The following is a 15,639-nucleotide window of genomic DNA, read 5'->3' on the forward strand; positions in this document are numbered from 1 at the left end:
GCGCATGCAAGCACTCACCCTATGTCTGCATATACTGCTAACAGAGCGATGTCTATAACAGTAAGCAGGAGGTACTGCTGGATTTGGTAAATGTCGAAAATGTCTGCATTACACTGTGTTACACCGACATGTTTTAAACATAAGCAGACTAACCTGTTAGAAGCAGGCTATGCCAACATCCTCCGGCGATGTCTCTCACTGGCCAGCTTGGTCGCATCACTTCCTCTGGGAACGGGATGTTTCTCTTTAAGTTCCCACATGATCGCCCACAGCCCCACTGAAACAACCTGCCGTCACCTGCATGTCATCAATGAGTAAATTAAATAAAGATTTTTTTTTTTCCAAGCAAAAAAGTAATTATGTGAATCAACAGATTAACACAAAACTGTGTCAAAACAAATGTAGTACACAAAGGTATGATCCCGTAATGTAAGGTATATGAGAATAACAACTGATATAAGATGTTTTGGACTCTGTGCACTTCCTCCATTAATTGCGAAGTACAACACGGGCCTCTAACCCCCTGCAGCTCATCTTGCATCTCTCTCCAACACGCCTTTAGGAGCATGTTGTCCTTGTTGTGCTGCTGCTGCTGCATGGGGCCTCTGGTGATAAATTATGGATGCAACGCAAAAGCTGTAAAATTTGTTGTATCTTCCATTATCTTCATGTTAAAGGCCACAAAAGCTCTTCAGTGAAGTCAGCCATTAAGAAATGACAGGTATTGCTATCAGGCTTCTTTATAGCCTATTACCTGCAATGACAGCAGCTGCTGCTGCACCACTGTACGGCCTATCACATTATTTGCAGCTAAAGTCAGCTACTGTGTCATTTCGCCTCATTTTCTTGACAGTGCTATCATAAATCCATTGGGCTGCAGGGGAAACTGTCGACTACCTCGATTATCTTCATAGCCTGAATGAATTCTGAAATGTATGTAACAGGCAATGACTGTTATGGATCAGGAGCCAGGGCCATATTCTCGCTAACACTCTCTCTCTCTCTCTCTCTCTCTCTCCTTGTCTCCCTCTCTCAGGTGATGTGCCGATCGAGGGCTTGAGGGCTCTGATATTCGCATAAAATTGAGTAAAATAGGTGATCTTTGAAGTACACAGTGACAGCTCCTGACTAGTGACGTCAGCTCGATGTGGTAAAGATGTTGTCCAGCTGATTTGTGCTGGTGTGTTTTTATGGAAATAAAATCTAGCGTAATGGGTACAGGGTCAAGATATGATGGAGCAAATTAAAGAAAGAGAGGTAACTGGCACTTGACATAAATACTGCAACATGGGACAAAATTTTGTGTATTGTCTGTGTATCATTATTGTACCTGTCAGTGCAAGACTATGGTTTGCCCCACAGGTGACCTTCGACACGTGGTCCACACCCTCCACAAAGCGTGGCACGACCGCATTTTCATTAGAACCACTGCCAATTTGTCCATAATCATTCTGCCTGTAGGGAGAAGAGTATAAACACATAATTAAAAACATAATTAATTACCTGCGGGCATCATCTTCATACTGTTTTATCACATTTAAAACTATATGCAACACCACTTCATAGCATGAAAAACACTGCACGTCTTTCAATTTCTATAGGGTAAAATAAATAATCAAATCAATTAAACTATTGCGGTGAGCGGCTTCCACTGGGAACTGTGGAACATATGCGTTTCCTCCCATTTCTACGAATCCGCTTTGTGACAATAACGAGACACAGCCCTATCAGAAGTGAAACACCTCACTAACTAATTAGACTCTCAGGCTGCAGACTGACAAAATAAAAAGAGAAAAGTGCTTGAAGGAAGACTTGCTCTCCCGCAATTTGCATCTGCCACTTTTTACTGCATCTGTTCCAAGTGCCATTCAACGTTCTCTTCCTCCTTTTGTTGGGAAGTGTTGAGCCCCAACTATTTAAGCTCACCTCCTACCTACCCAGAGCTTTGTTCGTGCTCCTCTGCAGACCAGTAATGAGCCAACCGCCACAAAACCGCATGGAAATTAATGACTCATTACGGACGGGGCCTAGACCACTCCACAGCCTTCTCCTCCTCCCCCGCTCCACCCCACATGCCCGCATGTAATCCTCTCTCTCTCTCCCTCTTTCTCTCTCTTACTCTCATCCCTTCAGCCCATACAGAAAGACCCCAACACCTCCCTATCAATTAGAGCCTATTACAGGGCTCCCATGCTAGCAGGGCAAAGAAAGAAGGCCTTCACAGCTCAAGAGTGTGTGCAGGAGAGATTGGGAGAGTTGAATGAGGAGCCTTAAGGTGCTCCTTTCACACCCTTGCCCTTATCCATTATGCCAGTCTGTAGAGCCCCCTAGGAGAAACGTGCAGTCCCAAAAAGACTTGGGGATGAAAATAAGTCAAGGGAGGGATTCTTGGTCACACCTTTTCCCTATTCCTTCTACTCCAGTGTCAAATTATATCATAACTAGTCCTTAAGCAACCTGGTCACTGTGCTCTTCCTTTCAATAGAGTGTTGAAAAAGCTGGTGAGATCTGAATACTATGTCGTAATAATCATGCCATCTGGGTCTGTATTCCAGGACGGAAAGACTGAGACACATATTAACAAGATAAAGCAAATGATGGACAAGCACCTACACATGAAAATTCATGTGGTTATTGATTTCTTCTAGTTTCACTCCCTTTTACCCTCCAGTGCATTCCCCCAGGCAATACCTCCGTGTACATGGGACAGTTGGTCTTTGTTCCGAGAAGAAAATACTGTTTTACATTGCCAGCATTTTAGAATATCTTCTCTTTTTTTTTTTCCCTGATAGGATATGTATCAGCTTTTCATCCAAGCATGCTATGCTCATTGGCTTTTGAAGCTATGGTGCATTTCAAGGCAATCCCTCTGAGAGTGAATGGGTGAGATCACATGGGTATGAGGTGGTTTAGAATGGCAAATCCTGCTGAAAGTGTCATTTCCAGTCGGAGACATCAATTTGGTGTGTGAAACGGAGCCCCAGGAGAGCCCGATAGCCTGGGAGATTCCTGACAAGAGCAAAAGGGCCTGGGGATCAGCTCATGCTCACCTGGATAAGACGGGAATTTCAGAAAGCGCTTCAAATACACAGAGCAAAGTGAGAAAGGAGGAAGAAACATGACAGACAACTTAGGAAAAAAAAGTGGAGAGAAAATCGAAAAGAGAGGACCTCTTTAATATTACTTCCACGGCATATAATTATGCTGCGTGTAGCATACAGTAAATTGTAGTAATGCCATTAGACTCATTTGTTCTGTAGATACAAAATAAAAACAAATTATTACTTATGTTAAAAAGAAAAAATGCAAATCAGCAACTTCTTTGCTTCACTTTGTCCTTTTTGACTTTGATACTATTGTATACAGTTTGTTTGCATTAGTAAAAAAAATTAATACACAAAACAGGAGTTGATCAATGACCCCCATCTGGGGAGGATTGTCAAAGCTCATAAGTATGGTTAATAGGGAGATATTAAAACACTGACATGCACAAATTAAAAATCTAAATTATTGGCAGCAGCTATTTCTGGCTAAACATTTTGGTAACTGTAAAACAGTGTACATAGGCAGTGGTATTAACTCTAATATAAAGCCTCAATTAGCTGAAGTGAGAGTAAAATGGCTGATAATTATTGTGCCAGCTCATTAGACTTGTTTTGACACTAAAACCACTTAAATCACTACACAGGCATATACACAAGCACAGATGCAAATACACATGTGCAGATGTTGAGAGTTTATTCCCATCATAATGAGGCAGATACTGTACAGGTTGGGTTTTACTTGTTTAGATGAAAAACTAAACACTTCAAACTAGATTTAATGGGGTCTTCCCATTACATGGCCAATTTATAAATCTGTCTATGGGTGGTAAATTTAACGAACTGATACCTTGCACAGAAACAAATGGAAAAGGAATGCCATAGCACGCCACGGGACTTGTTAAAGATGTATGGTTACGTATGTTTTAACTGTATTTTTTCCTCTTAAGGGCAGAATGCAGCACAAAAAGCTCATGTAGTTTGGAGTGTCACGAAGGTCTCAGTATAAAAACCAATAATACAGAAGTTAATTACAAAGTCATTCAGCTTTAGAAGACATAACCTGAGTAAAGCAAACAAGATAGTACCTCTGACTCTATTGATTTTGTGAAAATATAATCTATGAAACGGTGAAGAGCACAAAAGCAAGCCAATCGTCGGCTGTACCTGCTATACATCTTAGCTAATAATGATACAGACTCCTTAGGAATAAAATCCTTGGGGCCGGCCATGAAAGTTTAAGATTCAATGCGGTAAAATACAATGTGCCGTAAAATATTAATGTGTGTGGTAAAATTATGCTGGTGGTAATATTTTAGATTGCTGCTGTCTGTAAAAGAGGCATATCTGTATTTATTTACAAGCAGGGATAGTGGATGGGGGGGCTTTGTTTGAAGCCACGTTTATGAATATCGACTCAGGCTCCTAGGTAAGTGGCTATAAATCTGTGAGAGGATCTTTGTAAAGTTCCCTTGAAGGGCATAACTTCAGGTCTAACCGCCTCCTTCCTTCACTTGACTTTTAAACATTTAGATGTAGCCCGGCCAACCGCATTTAGAGCAGCTTCTAAATTATGAAGGGATCCATTTTGAGACTCCAAGTGTTAACCAATCAAAGTTGATAAATTGTGGCAATAGATTTCTTTTGGATAGAAACAGAGGTGTGTTTGGCCCTTGATCTAGAGTGTTTATGAGTTTGGGGAATACTGAAATGGATCTCTGCAAAACCTGCTATGTTCCAGATGTTGACTTGGATGTACTCTGCAGAGGATGCCCTTAAACCTTTGCGACGCACACCATACACCCACACTCCTCCTTTAAATATGCTTAAACCAGATACTATGCCATACTATTCATTGTTTTTCCAAGTACGTATACAGTATTTAAATTTCAGCCTGATCTTTCCATGCTAGTCTCTTTGGGCAGGATCATGAAAAGTGTGAACTACTTGGAGCTGAAAGCATGACCCGTGCTAATGAGGAGCATTACTTGGTGTATGATCAAAACGATCATGTATCACAAAGCTCATATCACCTTAGGCTATCAAGACCAGCTGGAAGAGTTCTACAGGTCATCGTGGGATGAACCTTTCGCAGATGACTCATTCACACCTTCTTTTTCTTCTTCTTCTGCGCCATATCTTTGACATGTTTATCTTCTTATTTTGGTTCAAGGTACTCAAGTTCAGATCACGAGGGTGATTGCATTAGTAATGGTGCTGCAGTTGGCTGACCGTGAGATGATGGACACAGAGGTCCGTATCCTCCGGCTACGATGATCACATAGGAGCCAGGATTAAGAGAACTGATTTCTTTCCTGGTTGAGTTCAAAGAGCTCAATCAAAGTGTTTCACTGCTGAACTTTTGGCCCCACAATTTAAATGCATAATTTACTGACAAGTGGCGATATGGTTGAACCCTGTGAAAATATTATTTTTTTGTTTTTTTCTGCCTGGTGATGAATGCAGCAACAGTTGATGTCACCATGCACTAATAAACGCTGGAAAGCTGCATTGATCCAACCATCTAATTCAAAGAAAATAGCTTCTTCCTGGAGAAAATTGACAACCCCCTCCATTAACAACCCATCTTTCTCTCTCTCTCTCTTCATTTCTTCCCATCTCCCCCTTCTTTCTCCTCAGTGTGCCCTCCTGCTTTCTCGGGGCTAATCCTCGTAGCCTCCTCGTCTATGTCTACATAAGCGAAGAGGCTACAGACCTCAGCTATCTCTCTCTCTCTCTCACCATTCTGTCCCTGACGCTAGCTGACACTAGGTATCAGTTCACACCTTGAACACACAGAGAGAGGTGCTAAACAAGGACTTCAGGACATGTCACAGCACACTTAAGGGGCTTTCGCAGTGATACGGGAGTTCAGATGTGGCAGAGCGAATAGAGCATGTTCATTCAGTAGCACACATACTTTACATAATTCTGTTTGGCTTAAAAGTAGTCCACAAAAATAAAACAGTTAATTAAATAGTATTAATTAAAGATCCATCAAGACAGAAATAAAACACCTATGGCTTTTTACTCAAATGACTTCATGGCATTATGGCTGGGTTTTGTATTTCACATGTAAAGCTCACGATCATAAGTGTTTGTCTTACAACTGAAGGAAATACTTCCTCTTCTGAGATTTAAACTCTTTTTTCTAAAGGACCTTGTGTGTCTGCAGTTATGGTGGTTACAGTAAGCCTCTAAGATCTAATGCAATTAGGCTATGTTCAGTGCTTAATCAGTCTTGATTACCTGTTGAACGCTGCAAACAGGCAGCCTCGTGGCTCTCAGAGACATGGAGGTTGAGTCGCACTAATTAAAAGTGATGCAGAAATGAGAGAGAAAGAAGCTAAACAAAATACATGATTATAAAATTGCTAACATAAAAAAAAGATTTAATGTGTTCTCAAACCCTGTAAACTATTTGTTTTGAATGTTTTAAGAGGATTCATTCCGACATGACAAACAATGGAAAGCATCTGTAGTTTCTGTCTTTGCACACATCCACTTGTAATTTTCCTAAATACACCCTGAGAGTTGAACCCAGCCGTACATAATGTAGTGGCTCTCTAGACATGAGGACTCCGGGTAGATGCTCAGGTAGCAATCCAAGCCCTGTGACAAGATGTGCCAATAAGAAAATGTTTTCTGGGAAAAGTGTTGAAGAGATTGCCCCCCATCTACAGCATAACTGCTTAAAAAGTGGACCACATCCCCAAAGTTAGAGCAATTACACAGTGCATTTTTTTTTCCACCTCTCACTTCCTGTTGTGTTACTGAAAATCGTGCAGAGCCCACACCACTTTAAGCCAGTATTTACAGTTACGATCTGGCTGTTGTTTTCCAAGGAGCAGAGCTGTGCTTTGCCGTTTTTTTTATTTATTTTTTAAATTCATTTAGCTGTAAGGCAGAGTGTGATAAGACAGAACGAAGACTTCCCTCATAACGAGGCACATGCCAAGTCTGACATAATCCAATCTGGTCCATTTTCATCAGCTTTTGTCTTGTGTTTTTTGCTTCTCTTTTGGACTTTCCTTTGGTTCCAACGATGGCTCAAAAACCTGAAATGACACAATTCGGTCGCACTTGTATGGCGGTGAGGCTGCAATCCAAACGGCTTTTCTGCAGAGAAATCCTTGAAGACCCACACACATTTAAATCTGGCCCTGGGGGCAACAGGCTCTAAACCACTGAGATAAAAAACCATCCAGGCCAAAAGCAGAAATATATATTTTAAGGGAGGGCTTACCATGGCAACAAAAAGGCATGTCAAACTTGTGGAAAGGAGGAATTCTGACTGAGGAGTAAACACAGACCAGTGTGCCCGTAGGAAAGCCTAGGAAAAGCTCTCCGCATATTAAAGGGCCCAGCCTCACATATGTATACAGCAGAAAAAGAGACAATGGTGGTAATAACAGGCGAGGCGTCAGGGTGCGGAAAAGACGGTTAAACGGTCATTTGTGAGAAGAAACGTAACAGTGCTTAATAGAGACTGTGCCATAGGCTGGGTCTTACATAAGGAGACACACAATGTCCCTCTTCAGTGTTGTACTGAGCCTCAACAAGAAACATTTCCTCCGGTCTACTGGTCTGCAGTGAGTCAAAACATTAACCACTTACTAAGGAAGCTTATTTGCGATATCAACACCTGGTTCAACAGAGACTCCAGATGTTTCAGAGTAATGTCAGGTAACGGATACGGTATCGCCAAAATATTTAGATGAAAAATGAGTCAAATCTTACAGGAAGTGGGAATATAGTAATAGAAACTTTTAGGGATAAATGGAGGCAAAGGTGACCACAAACAGTCATGCTGAAACAAGACCACAAAAAGTACTGGATATTTTGTGTGTGTATATAAAGAATGATTCTCTGGAAAATCTCAAACTGCTTTGCCACAAATTAAAGACAGGCAGGAAAAAATACGGCACCCCACTGCTCGGTGCCATGCAGTGCCACCTTCGCGGCGAGCCGTCAATATGCTGTGTGGATATTTTCAATCCTCAATAACATCTGACGACAGCAAAACAAATTCAAAAAAAGGGAGAAATGGAGGAAGGAAAAAAAGAAAGAGTGGAATCCTCAAATGAGAAAAACCTTTTTCTGTATTCTCTTTTTCTATTCACACTCATGCCATGAATGCTTACGTTTCCAGCGTAAACACAATCAGTGCTGTGAAAGAATGATGAAAAGCCGTTACTTTTATTATAGGAGAAAATAACAAGCTCTCATGAAGGGATTGATTGTTTTCAAATCGTAGATCTTTGTAAGAGGAGTGTAAAGTAGAGCTAAGTCTCCATTATAGGATGCTGCTGCTACATTGCTTTTGATTTTCTGTCAACATCCCTCTTACCAACCAGGCACTGTATTTACTAAATGCATCGGGGCCAAGAAATGGATTGAATATATTGTTCGTCTCCTGCAATCCAAACTGTGTCAACCAGTTGGAGGTATTGCAGGTCTTTTATTCTGTGCGTCTCACTCTGCCAATGTTTATAGGTACTGTAGCACTCTTCTGAATAGTTGACTGCACAATATGGGTGTAGTTACAGTAACAAAACCCAACATAAATTAACCGTGAACCATGCAAACAGGAAACTCACTCCTGCAAAGCTCCTTTTCTCCGATGTGAGGATTATACACAGAAAAATAAGTCCCGAACCAAAAGAAAAGTGTTCCCCAAACATGCCCCTACACAAATCAATGCCTGTTTAATAAACATGTTTTTGTTGTTTCTATTTGTAAGTCGCACGCTTTACTGGTTTTACACACAAACGCTGTTTTTTGATGGTAATGATTATTGAAATGTTTTCAACAAATGAAATGCAAGAAATACGACTGAGAAGTGGACAGGCATGGCATTGCCATGTTTTTAATAAAAATGTAAGGTGTTTTATATTAATGCCCTGCTATTTGATTTTATTTTTTTTTATATCCTACAATCTGCTTACAAGAATGAAATAACTGAATATTCAAACACAAGGCCGACATTACGATCCTACAACAATGGAGCCTATATTAGAGTGAAGAGGGTAAAAAAGAGACACTACACCAGCGTTAATGCAGACTATTTATCTCCAACTTCCACCACACACACATCAAAAACATATGTGCACACACATACAATACAGTGCACTATGCTGTATGTAAGCACATACACGCTGCCACACAAAACACACAAAACTTGCATCCTCCTCTGGTCGCAGCATATGTCTTTGGTCGCCAAGTTGCCCTACCCCACTGTCTATTATAAGTCAGTCATCTGCACCCTTCCCCTCTCCCTCAGAGTCATGGCCTCTTTGTCCCCTCTGAGTACCCCAATAAATTCAAATGTAATGCTCCTAAATGAGATCACTTACATGTGCCATTTCTCTTCAACCATATTTATCATCTAACACTTTGGCCTTCATTAACAAATGGCACTCAAGGGGGTGGTGGTGGTGGGTGATTCCTCATCCCTGCCATAGGGGGGAGGGGAGGGTGGGAGGGGGAGAGAGAGAGTGAGATGAGGGAGAGAGAGAGAGAGAGAGAGAAGGCTGTCACCAAATGACACAAATTAAACCGGGTGGGGGTTAACACTTCACTTTGTGACGTAAGTCTTAGTACAAAGTCGCTAAGTGAACTGAATGAACTAAATGACTGGTCAACAGATCAGGATAGATACTGTAAGCAACAGTAACAAAAGGCAAGGCCGCAGCAGAACACCTTTCCTGTGCCATTTAATATCCTGACATTCAAATAATTGTGTTTGCACAGTTTAACTATAATGTGTAAACACTGCTGCCAGCACCCAGGATGCCAAGGATACAAAGATGACTCATCTCTGTGCACCAAAACAGTTCGGAATCGTAATTTTAACCTGGAGCAACACACACACATGCATACACAATCCCTCCTTCACAACACTATCAAACACTAAATGTAAAAATCCAGAGGCCACCCACTGTCCAATGAGCATCAGCCAACTAGTTTGGCATTTGCATCGATGGATTTAATTGGCTCGTCGTCTCCAGCCTTGTGTAAGGCAGTGGGGTGCATTTGCATGGGACTACTCCTTTAATATTACATACTGTTCATCACTTAAGGTTAAGCCTACCTATTGTTAAATTTATAGTCCAACTATTCTTTGGGCTCTGGCACAGTCTCCTCATCTGCATTGGCAAAGAAAACGTTCAGTTTAGCTATTAATTATCACGACAAAGGAAAGATGCACAAAGCAAGGGTAACCCCTTTTTTATTTCCTTTAATAAACATTTTAAAACAGCTTCATTATAATAATGTATTTTGATTAACGATGTTTACCACAGTGCTGGTTGTGAAAATTGCTTTCCCATAAATTAAACCAATAAAAGTTAGTTGATGAATTATTGCCTAAATGTAAAATGTTAGAGTCTAATTCATTCACAGCAGCTCCACTCTGTACAGTATCTACAAAATCTACATATTCATATAATAATAAACATAATTAATTAATTTAATTTACCAACAACTATACTGAAAATATTTTTCTTTTCTTTCCTATTCAGATATTCATTGTTTCAATTATGAACAGATACAAATACTAAGATTCATTGTTTCTGTAATTCAGCAACATTATATGGTGCAGTTATTAACTTTAGAAAATGTTAAAGAAAGTTTTTATGACGTACTTTATGTATGCAAAAGTATATTCCAGGAGTCCAGCTTAAGTGAATTTCCATGTGTGTATGCGATCTATGTAGGTAGAACACAAATGCATGTACACTGTATACACACATACATGCATGCATTTATTTAGAACTATTAATGTATTATTCATGAATGTTTTTCAACTGTTATATGTTCTGCTTTCTTTCAGAAGTAACAGCTTTTAACTGTTTTCTAACAATTACCCTTTATTCACATTTTACATGAACATGTGTTCAAATCAGCTTTTCATTGAAGGATTTAGCACTTACTGTAATACAGGATCATTTCAAGTCATTTGCACTGTATCTTCATACATCTGTGTCCATGCAGAACATCTGTGCAAAATCTCTTCAAAAACAACAAAATGGCACGCTGGGTGGTTACAAAAGTAGATCATGTTTTCAACATGATATCATTTAAATTAAGTCATACCCCGGATCAACATGTTGTTATACTGACATAAAACATGTCAGGTAAATTCAAACAGACACAATGCAGAAATCTATTTGTACTGACTCCAGCTTATGTTTTTTTTTAAATTTTCTTTTTTATTTCTACTTTATTTAAATAACATTACAAGAACTGAAACACGTTTTTTTAGCATAACCATGTTCAGTTGTTCTCTGATAACTGCTTGTTCATGCTGATTTCAAATAATGCTTTGTGAGTCTCTTGTATTTAGCAGAGCAAAAGGCTGTGTACCCTCAAGGTAAATTTATCATCTCCCAAAAAAAAATTAGAAGAAAAAAAAGGAAGCTTTGTGGGGCAAGTCTAACATTTTAACATCTCTGTGTTTCATCTAAATCGCTGACAACAAAATAGCCTCTAGCATGATTCTCTCTCTCTCTCTCCCTCAAAGTTAACTATGACATCTGGCATGGGCTCTGAACACCATGACAACAGACACCACGATTAGAGACACCACGGCAGCATACAACTGTAGTGCAAGAAAAGAGACAGTGAGGAAGAGAGGGGGAGACACACAGCTTGTTAATGGGGGAGAATGCAATGTAAAGAGATCAGTAATTACCATTATTTAAACAACTCCCAATAACAAGTGGATTATGTAGAGCCCTCGCTATTGTGAAGACGAGCGTCGCTCTAATGTTTCTGATGCAAATCCTATTTTTTTTCCAAGTTTTAAAACGTGGCATTGTCTCGACAAATCACATATGCCGGTGATGGCAAACGTACAGTAAAAAACACATAATTTGTGCTCAGCTAATAACTAAGGACACTCGCTTGTTTTACAGTGAATATTTGTATGCATTATTCATTTAAGTATAAAGGATCCAGAGGAGATGGTACATGAGCCCCTCTGTGTGTGCCCTGGGGCTATTGTCATGGTGGGCATAATAGGAGAGGATTGTAGTGCAAATGTTGTCATCTGTATATCCTAATGCCGCAATTTAGGATGGGACTCTATGCGACTCATGACGAGAGGTCTGAAATGAAGACAGAAGGAGAGAGATGACAGAGTGACAGGAGAGAAAGAGAGAGAAAGAAAGAGAGAGCCATGTCTTTGGTGAAGTGAGGAACACTTTGGCAGGTAATACTCTGGACACTGCCAGTCACTTTCCCAATCAGGCAGAAATGATAATTTTAATAGACATTCAATTAGATTCTTTTTTTATTTCCTTTTTTTTTTTTTTTAACACTCCTTCCTTTTGTCGGTCAAGACCCCTTCTCCATTCAGATTTATCTCCGAAACACATTTTTGTTCAGGCAAAACGATGGACTGACAATGCAAGGGAAGAGTGAAGTCAATTTTGGTTGATGTCACTGACGGCTTAGCATGTAATTACTGTCACACATGCACAATAGCGGTACTTAGAAAAGTGCAAGTGCAATCAATTTAGTTTTGAGGACTGCAACTTAAATTTAAAGTGCATAACTTTGTTTGAAAGAGTAAGGTTGTTTAAATGTGAATATATATAAATATATGTAGTGTTTTGGAAGTTTTTTTTCCCCTCTTCTTCCGCTTCAAGATCTGGAATGGATTGTCCAGCAGCACCCTCTTGTGGAGCCCAAGTAAAATGCAACCTGTGTTAAGCACTGCAGCCTCTCTCTGCTGCCTTCTGCATCCTGCTGCAGCACTCTTCCTTCGAGCTGGCTCTTCCCCCTCCAGCCTCTTCCTGTCGGAGACGCCCCGACCACTTCCCCTTTTTCTCTTCCGATGCATCTCTGCCTGTATTTCTCGCTCGGGCCTGGCGCGATCTCAGTGACCTCTTAGTCAAATATTTAGATGGTCGATTTCAACCCCTTTAAGGAACTGCCTCGCAACCTCTCCCCATAAAGAAATCGATGGGCTGAGTTCAAATGCCAGTGAAAATGTTCAAACATAAACAGGTTCATTGGGAGGCTATGGGGAGGAGTGTTGGCAGAGGTAGGAGTGTTGGTAGAAGGAAGTGGGGGCGGAGGGGTGGTGTGGCAGCGAAAGGGTGGGGGGGGTCTGTTGCAAATGTATGCACAGCCATAGAGCAGCTATGCATATGCATAATGGTAGAGAGGGATTACACAGAGGGATGAGCAGAGATACTGAGAGGGTTTAAAAAGAGGGCGAACGCTCAGGACACAATGAGGCAAGGCGGGGCATTTATGTTTACCAACGGAGGAGACGAGACGAGAGGAATGTATTTGGTCCATCATGGCGAAAATGGGCTTCGCCTCTTGTGCTAAACAGAGTGACCTCTAGTCGGGGCCTTGGGGGAAGAGGGTGTGGAGGGGGTAGAGTAGTTAGAGCAGCCTACTCTCCCTGTTCCCTTCAGGGAGCGACACTGCACCAAACAGCATGGACAAACCAGGGCATTAATATCCTCACACTAACCCCCTGACAATACCCCATTATGTATGTACGCCTCTGTGCATTACACACCTTGAACTAGAAACAATCGCGCCCTTTTTCTTTCTTTCCCCTTAGCACTTGAACCGCAGCCAAGAAATGCGCATTTCATTATATATTTTTTTATTTCATAGGCAAACAAGGGGTGTACGCAAGCGCACACACACACGCACACAAACACACATCGCTGAACACCTTCACTGTGTTCTTTACATAATCAGTTACCTTGTGACACCTACCTTTGCTGCAAATGACTGTTTGCCTTTTATTCTGCTCTGTGTTTTCTCTCTATCTCTCCCTTCCAGCCATGTGTATCATCTATAATTACAATTCACACTGATTCCAGCCCGCCATGCTAAAACCCAGCCTACAGTATGAAATAAGAAAGCAGCTTGTAAGGTGCAAAGGGGAAACATGACAACTAAGACACAAGGGAAGGGGGTAGAGAAGGAAAAAAATCTAAACACAAGCTCTGGCTGTGGGGTAACAGCATCAGCGCGGTATTATGATGTTTCTAAATGGGGAGCGTGTCTCGTGACACGGGTCCCTGTCCAGATATCGATTGCTCCTGTGGCTGCAACACTAACAGCAGTGGAGAGCCATTGAACTTTAAAGCAAATAGTCCTTCTCCCCCGCTCAGCGTCCTCTCACAGGCGATCAATACAGGTCGGCCCAGCACGGCTAACACCTCTATCTGGAATAATGGCCTTCCTCCTATAGTTACAGACCAGGAAGATATACAGATGGCCTGGAACAGGATGGGAAAGTGGTTTAAAAAAAATCAAGAGGGTGAGGTTAAAACATACACATTACTAATTTTGAATAATAATAATACAATAGTCGATTTAGAGGAGGAGACAAGCAAGCTACTAAGCTGCTGAAGCTAATAGCTTTAAATTAGGGATTAAAACAGCAATTCATCTATAAATGTCAAAATATTAAATTGGAATAATTTTTGTAAGATAAAGCAATAACAGCAAGCACTGAAAACATATACTTTATGAGAGGCTCAGACAGCAGTAAAACCACTGGGGCTTGGACACTCCTTCCTTATTGTCCTTTAACAGTCTTCCATTTACTTTCGTGCTTAATAGGTAGAGGTGGGCTGGGCGTCTGATCCACATTAGACCTGTATTAGCCACTGTGACCCAAATGTTCCCCACTCCATTACTCTGCTGCATGGAGTGGAGTGGAGATGATGGCCCTGAGAAGAGAGGAAGGCCGAAGGGGTTCAGCATGGCTGGGCAGAGATCAAGTGTGAACGGAGAGAAACGCCCATCGCCCATTCTGGATCACACTGGAACCCCTCTCAGGACCCCCAAAGGGATACACCCTGTATTCACCTCGGCCCTGTCCAACACACTGCAAAACATGATATGAATTGCCCTTATTGTGTACAACACATGTTATCATAATAGAGCTATGGATGGCATGTATGTCCAATTTACTTCTTTAAAAATATATTTTACAACCAAACAACCACCGTGAAATCCAAACTGTCAGCGAATAAGTGCTGTGGATCTTTGCAGTTGTTCACAGTGAGCAAAATAAATAAAGAATGCATTTTTTGGTGATGGCGATACACTGTACTGGGATATTTTTGAAATGAACTGCTGTCTGGACCAAACACAGACAATGCAAAGGTTTCTCCATCCCTGTCTTTCTGTTTAAGGGTATTACTGTAAAACAGGCAACTGGATAATAGCAGGGTTCAAAGCAATATGCAAAAAGAATGCAGTTTTTCCAGCTGAAATCATCTGATCCCTTCCACGCCTGAATCAGCTTCAGCTGTAAGCCAGATCGCTGAGGAGGAACACAAAAGGGGAAAAGGCAAATGAAAGAGGGAATGTGAGAGAGAAGACAGACGGGAAAAAGGGAAAACCTAGAGAACGCAGCGCAGTGCAAAGTGTTTAAAGATGGCTGATGTCAGAAGTCAGAGGAAGACAGTTCTTGGCATCAGGAGTTAGGAGTGTAGCAAATCGTGTGGCCAACGCAGAGGCCGGTCTGAACATGGAATGTGACAGAAGCCTCAAATATGGCGGCATTGGAGCTCAAAAATCTCTTGGCTCGTGTATTTCTGCAGCAGCAAGC

The 15,639-nt window shown here is 41.1% G+C and overlaps 1 protein-coding gene across 4 annotated transcripts in view; it reads right to left on the reverse strand.

The window, feature by feature from the left end:
- Nucleotides 1–15,639, reverse strand: part of LOC109142379 (probable E3 ubiquitin-protein ligase HERC2) — a 329,793-nt gene that overhangs the window by 183,637 nt on the left and 130,517 nt on the right. For all 4 annotated transcript variants that reach the window (XM_019275965.2, XM_027276672.1, XM_027276677.1 and 1 more), the window contains exons 6-7: nucleotides 1,331–1,455; nucleotides 154–297 (exon numbers count right to left, since the gene is read on the reverse strand). In XM_019275965.2, coding sequence (XP_019131510.2) covers nucleotides 154–297; nucleotides 1,331–1,455 — 269 coding nt within the window. The remainder of the gene's footprint in view (nucleotides 1–153; nucleotides 298–1,330; nucleotides 1,456–15,639) is intronic.

This window comes from Larimichthys crocea, chromosome III, assembly GCF_000972845.2.
Source record: "Larimichthys crocea isolate SSNF chromosome III, L_crocea_2.0, whole genome shotgun sequence".
NCBI lineage: Eukaryota > Metazoa > Chordata > Actinopteri > Sciaenidae > Larimichthys > Larimichthys crocea.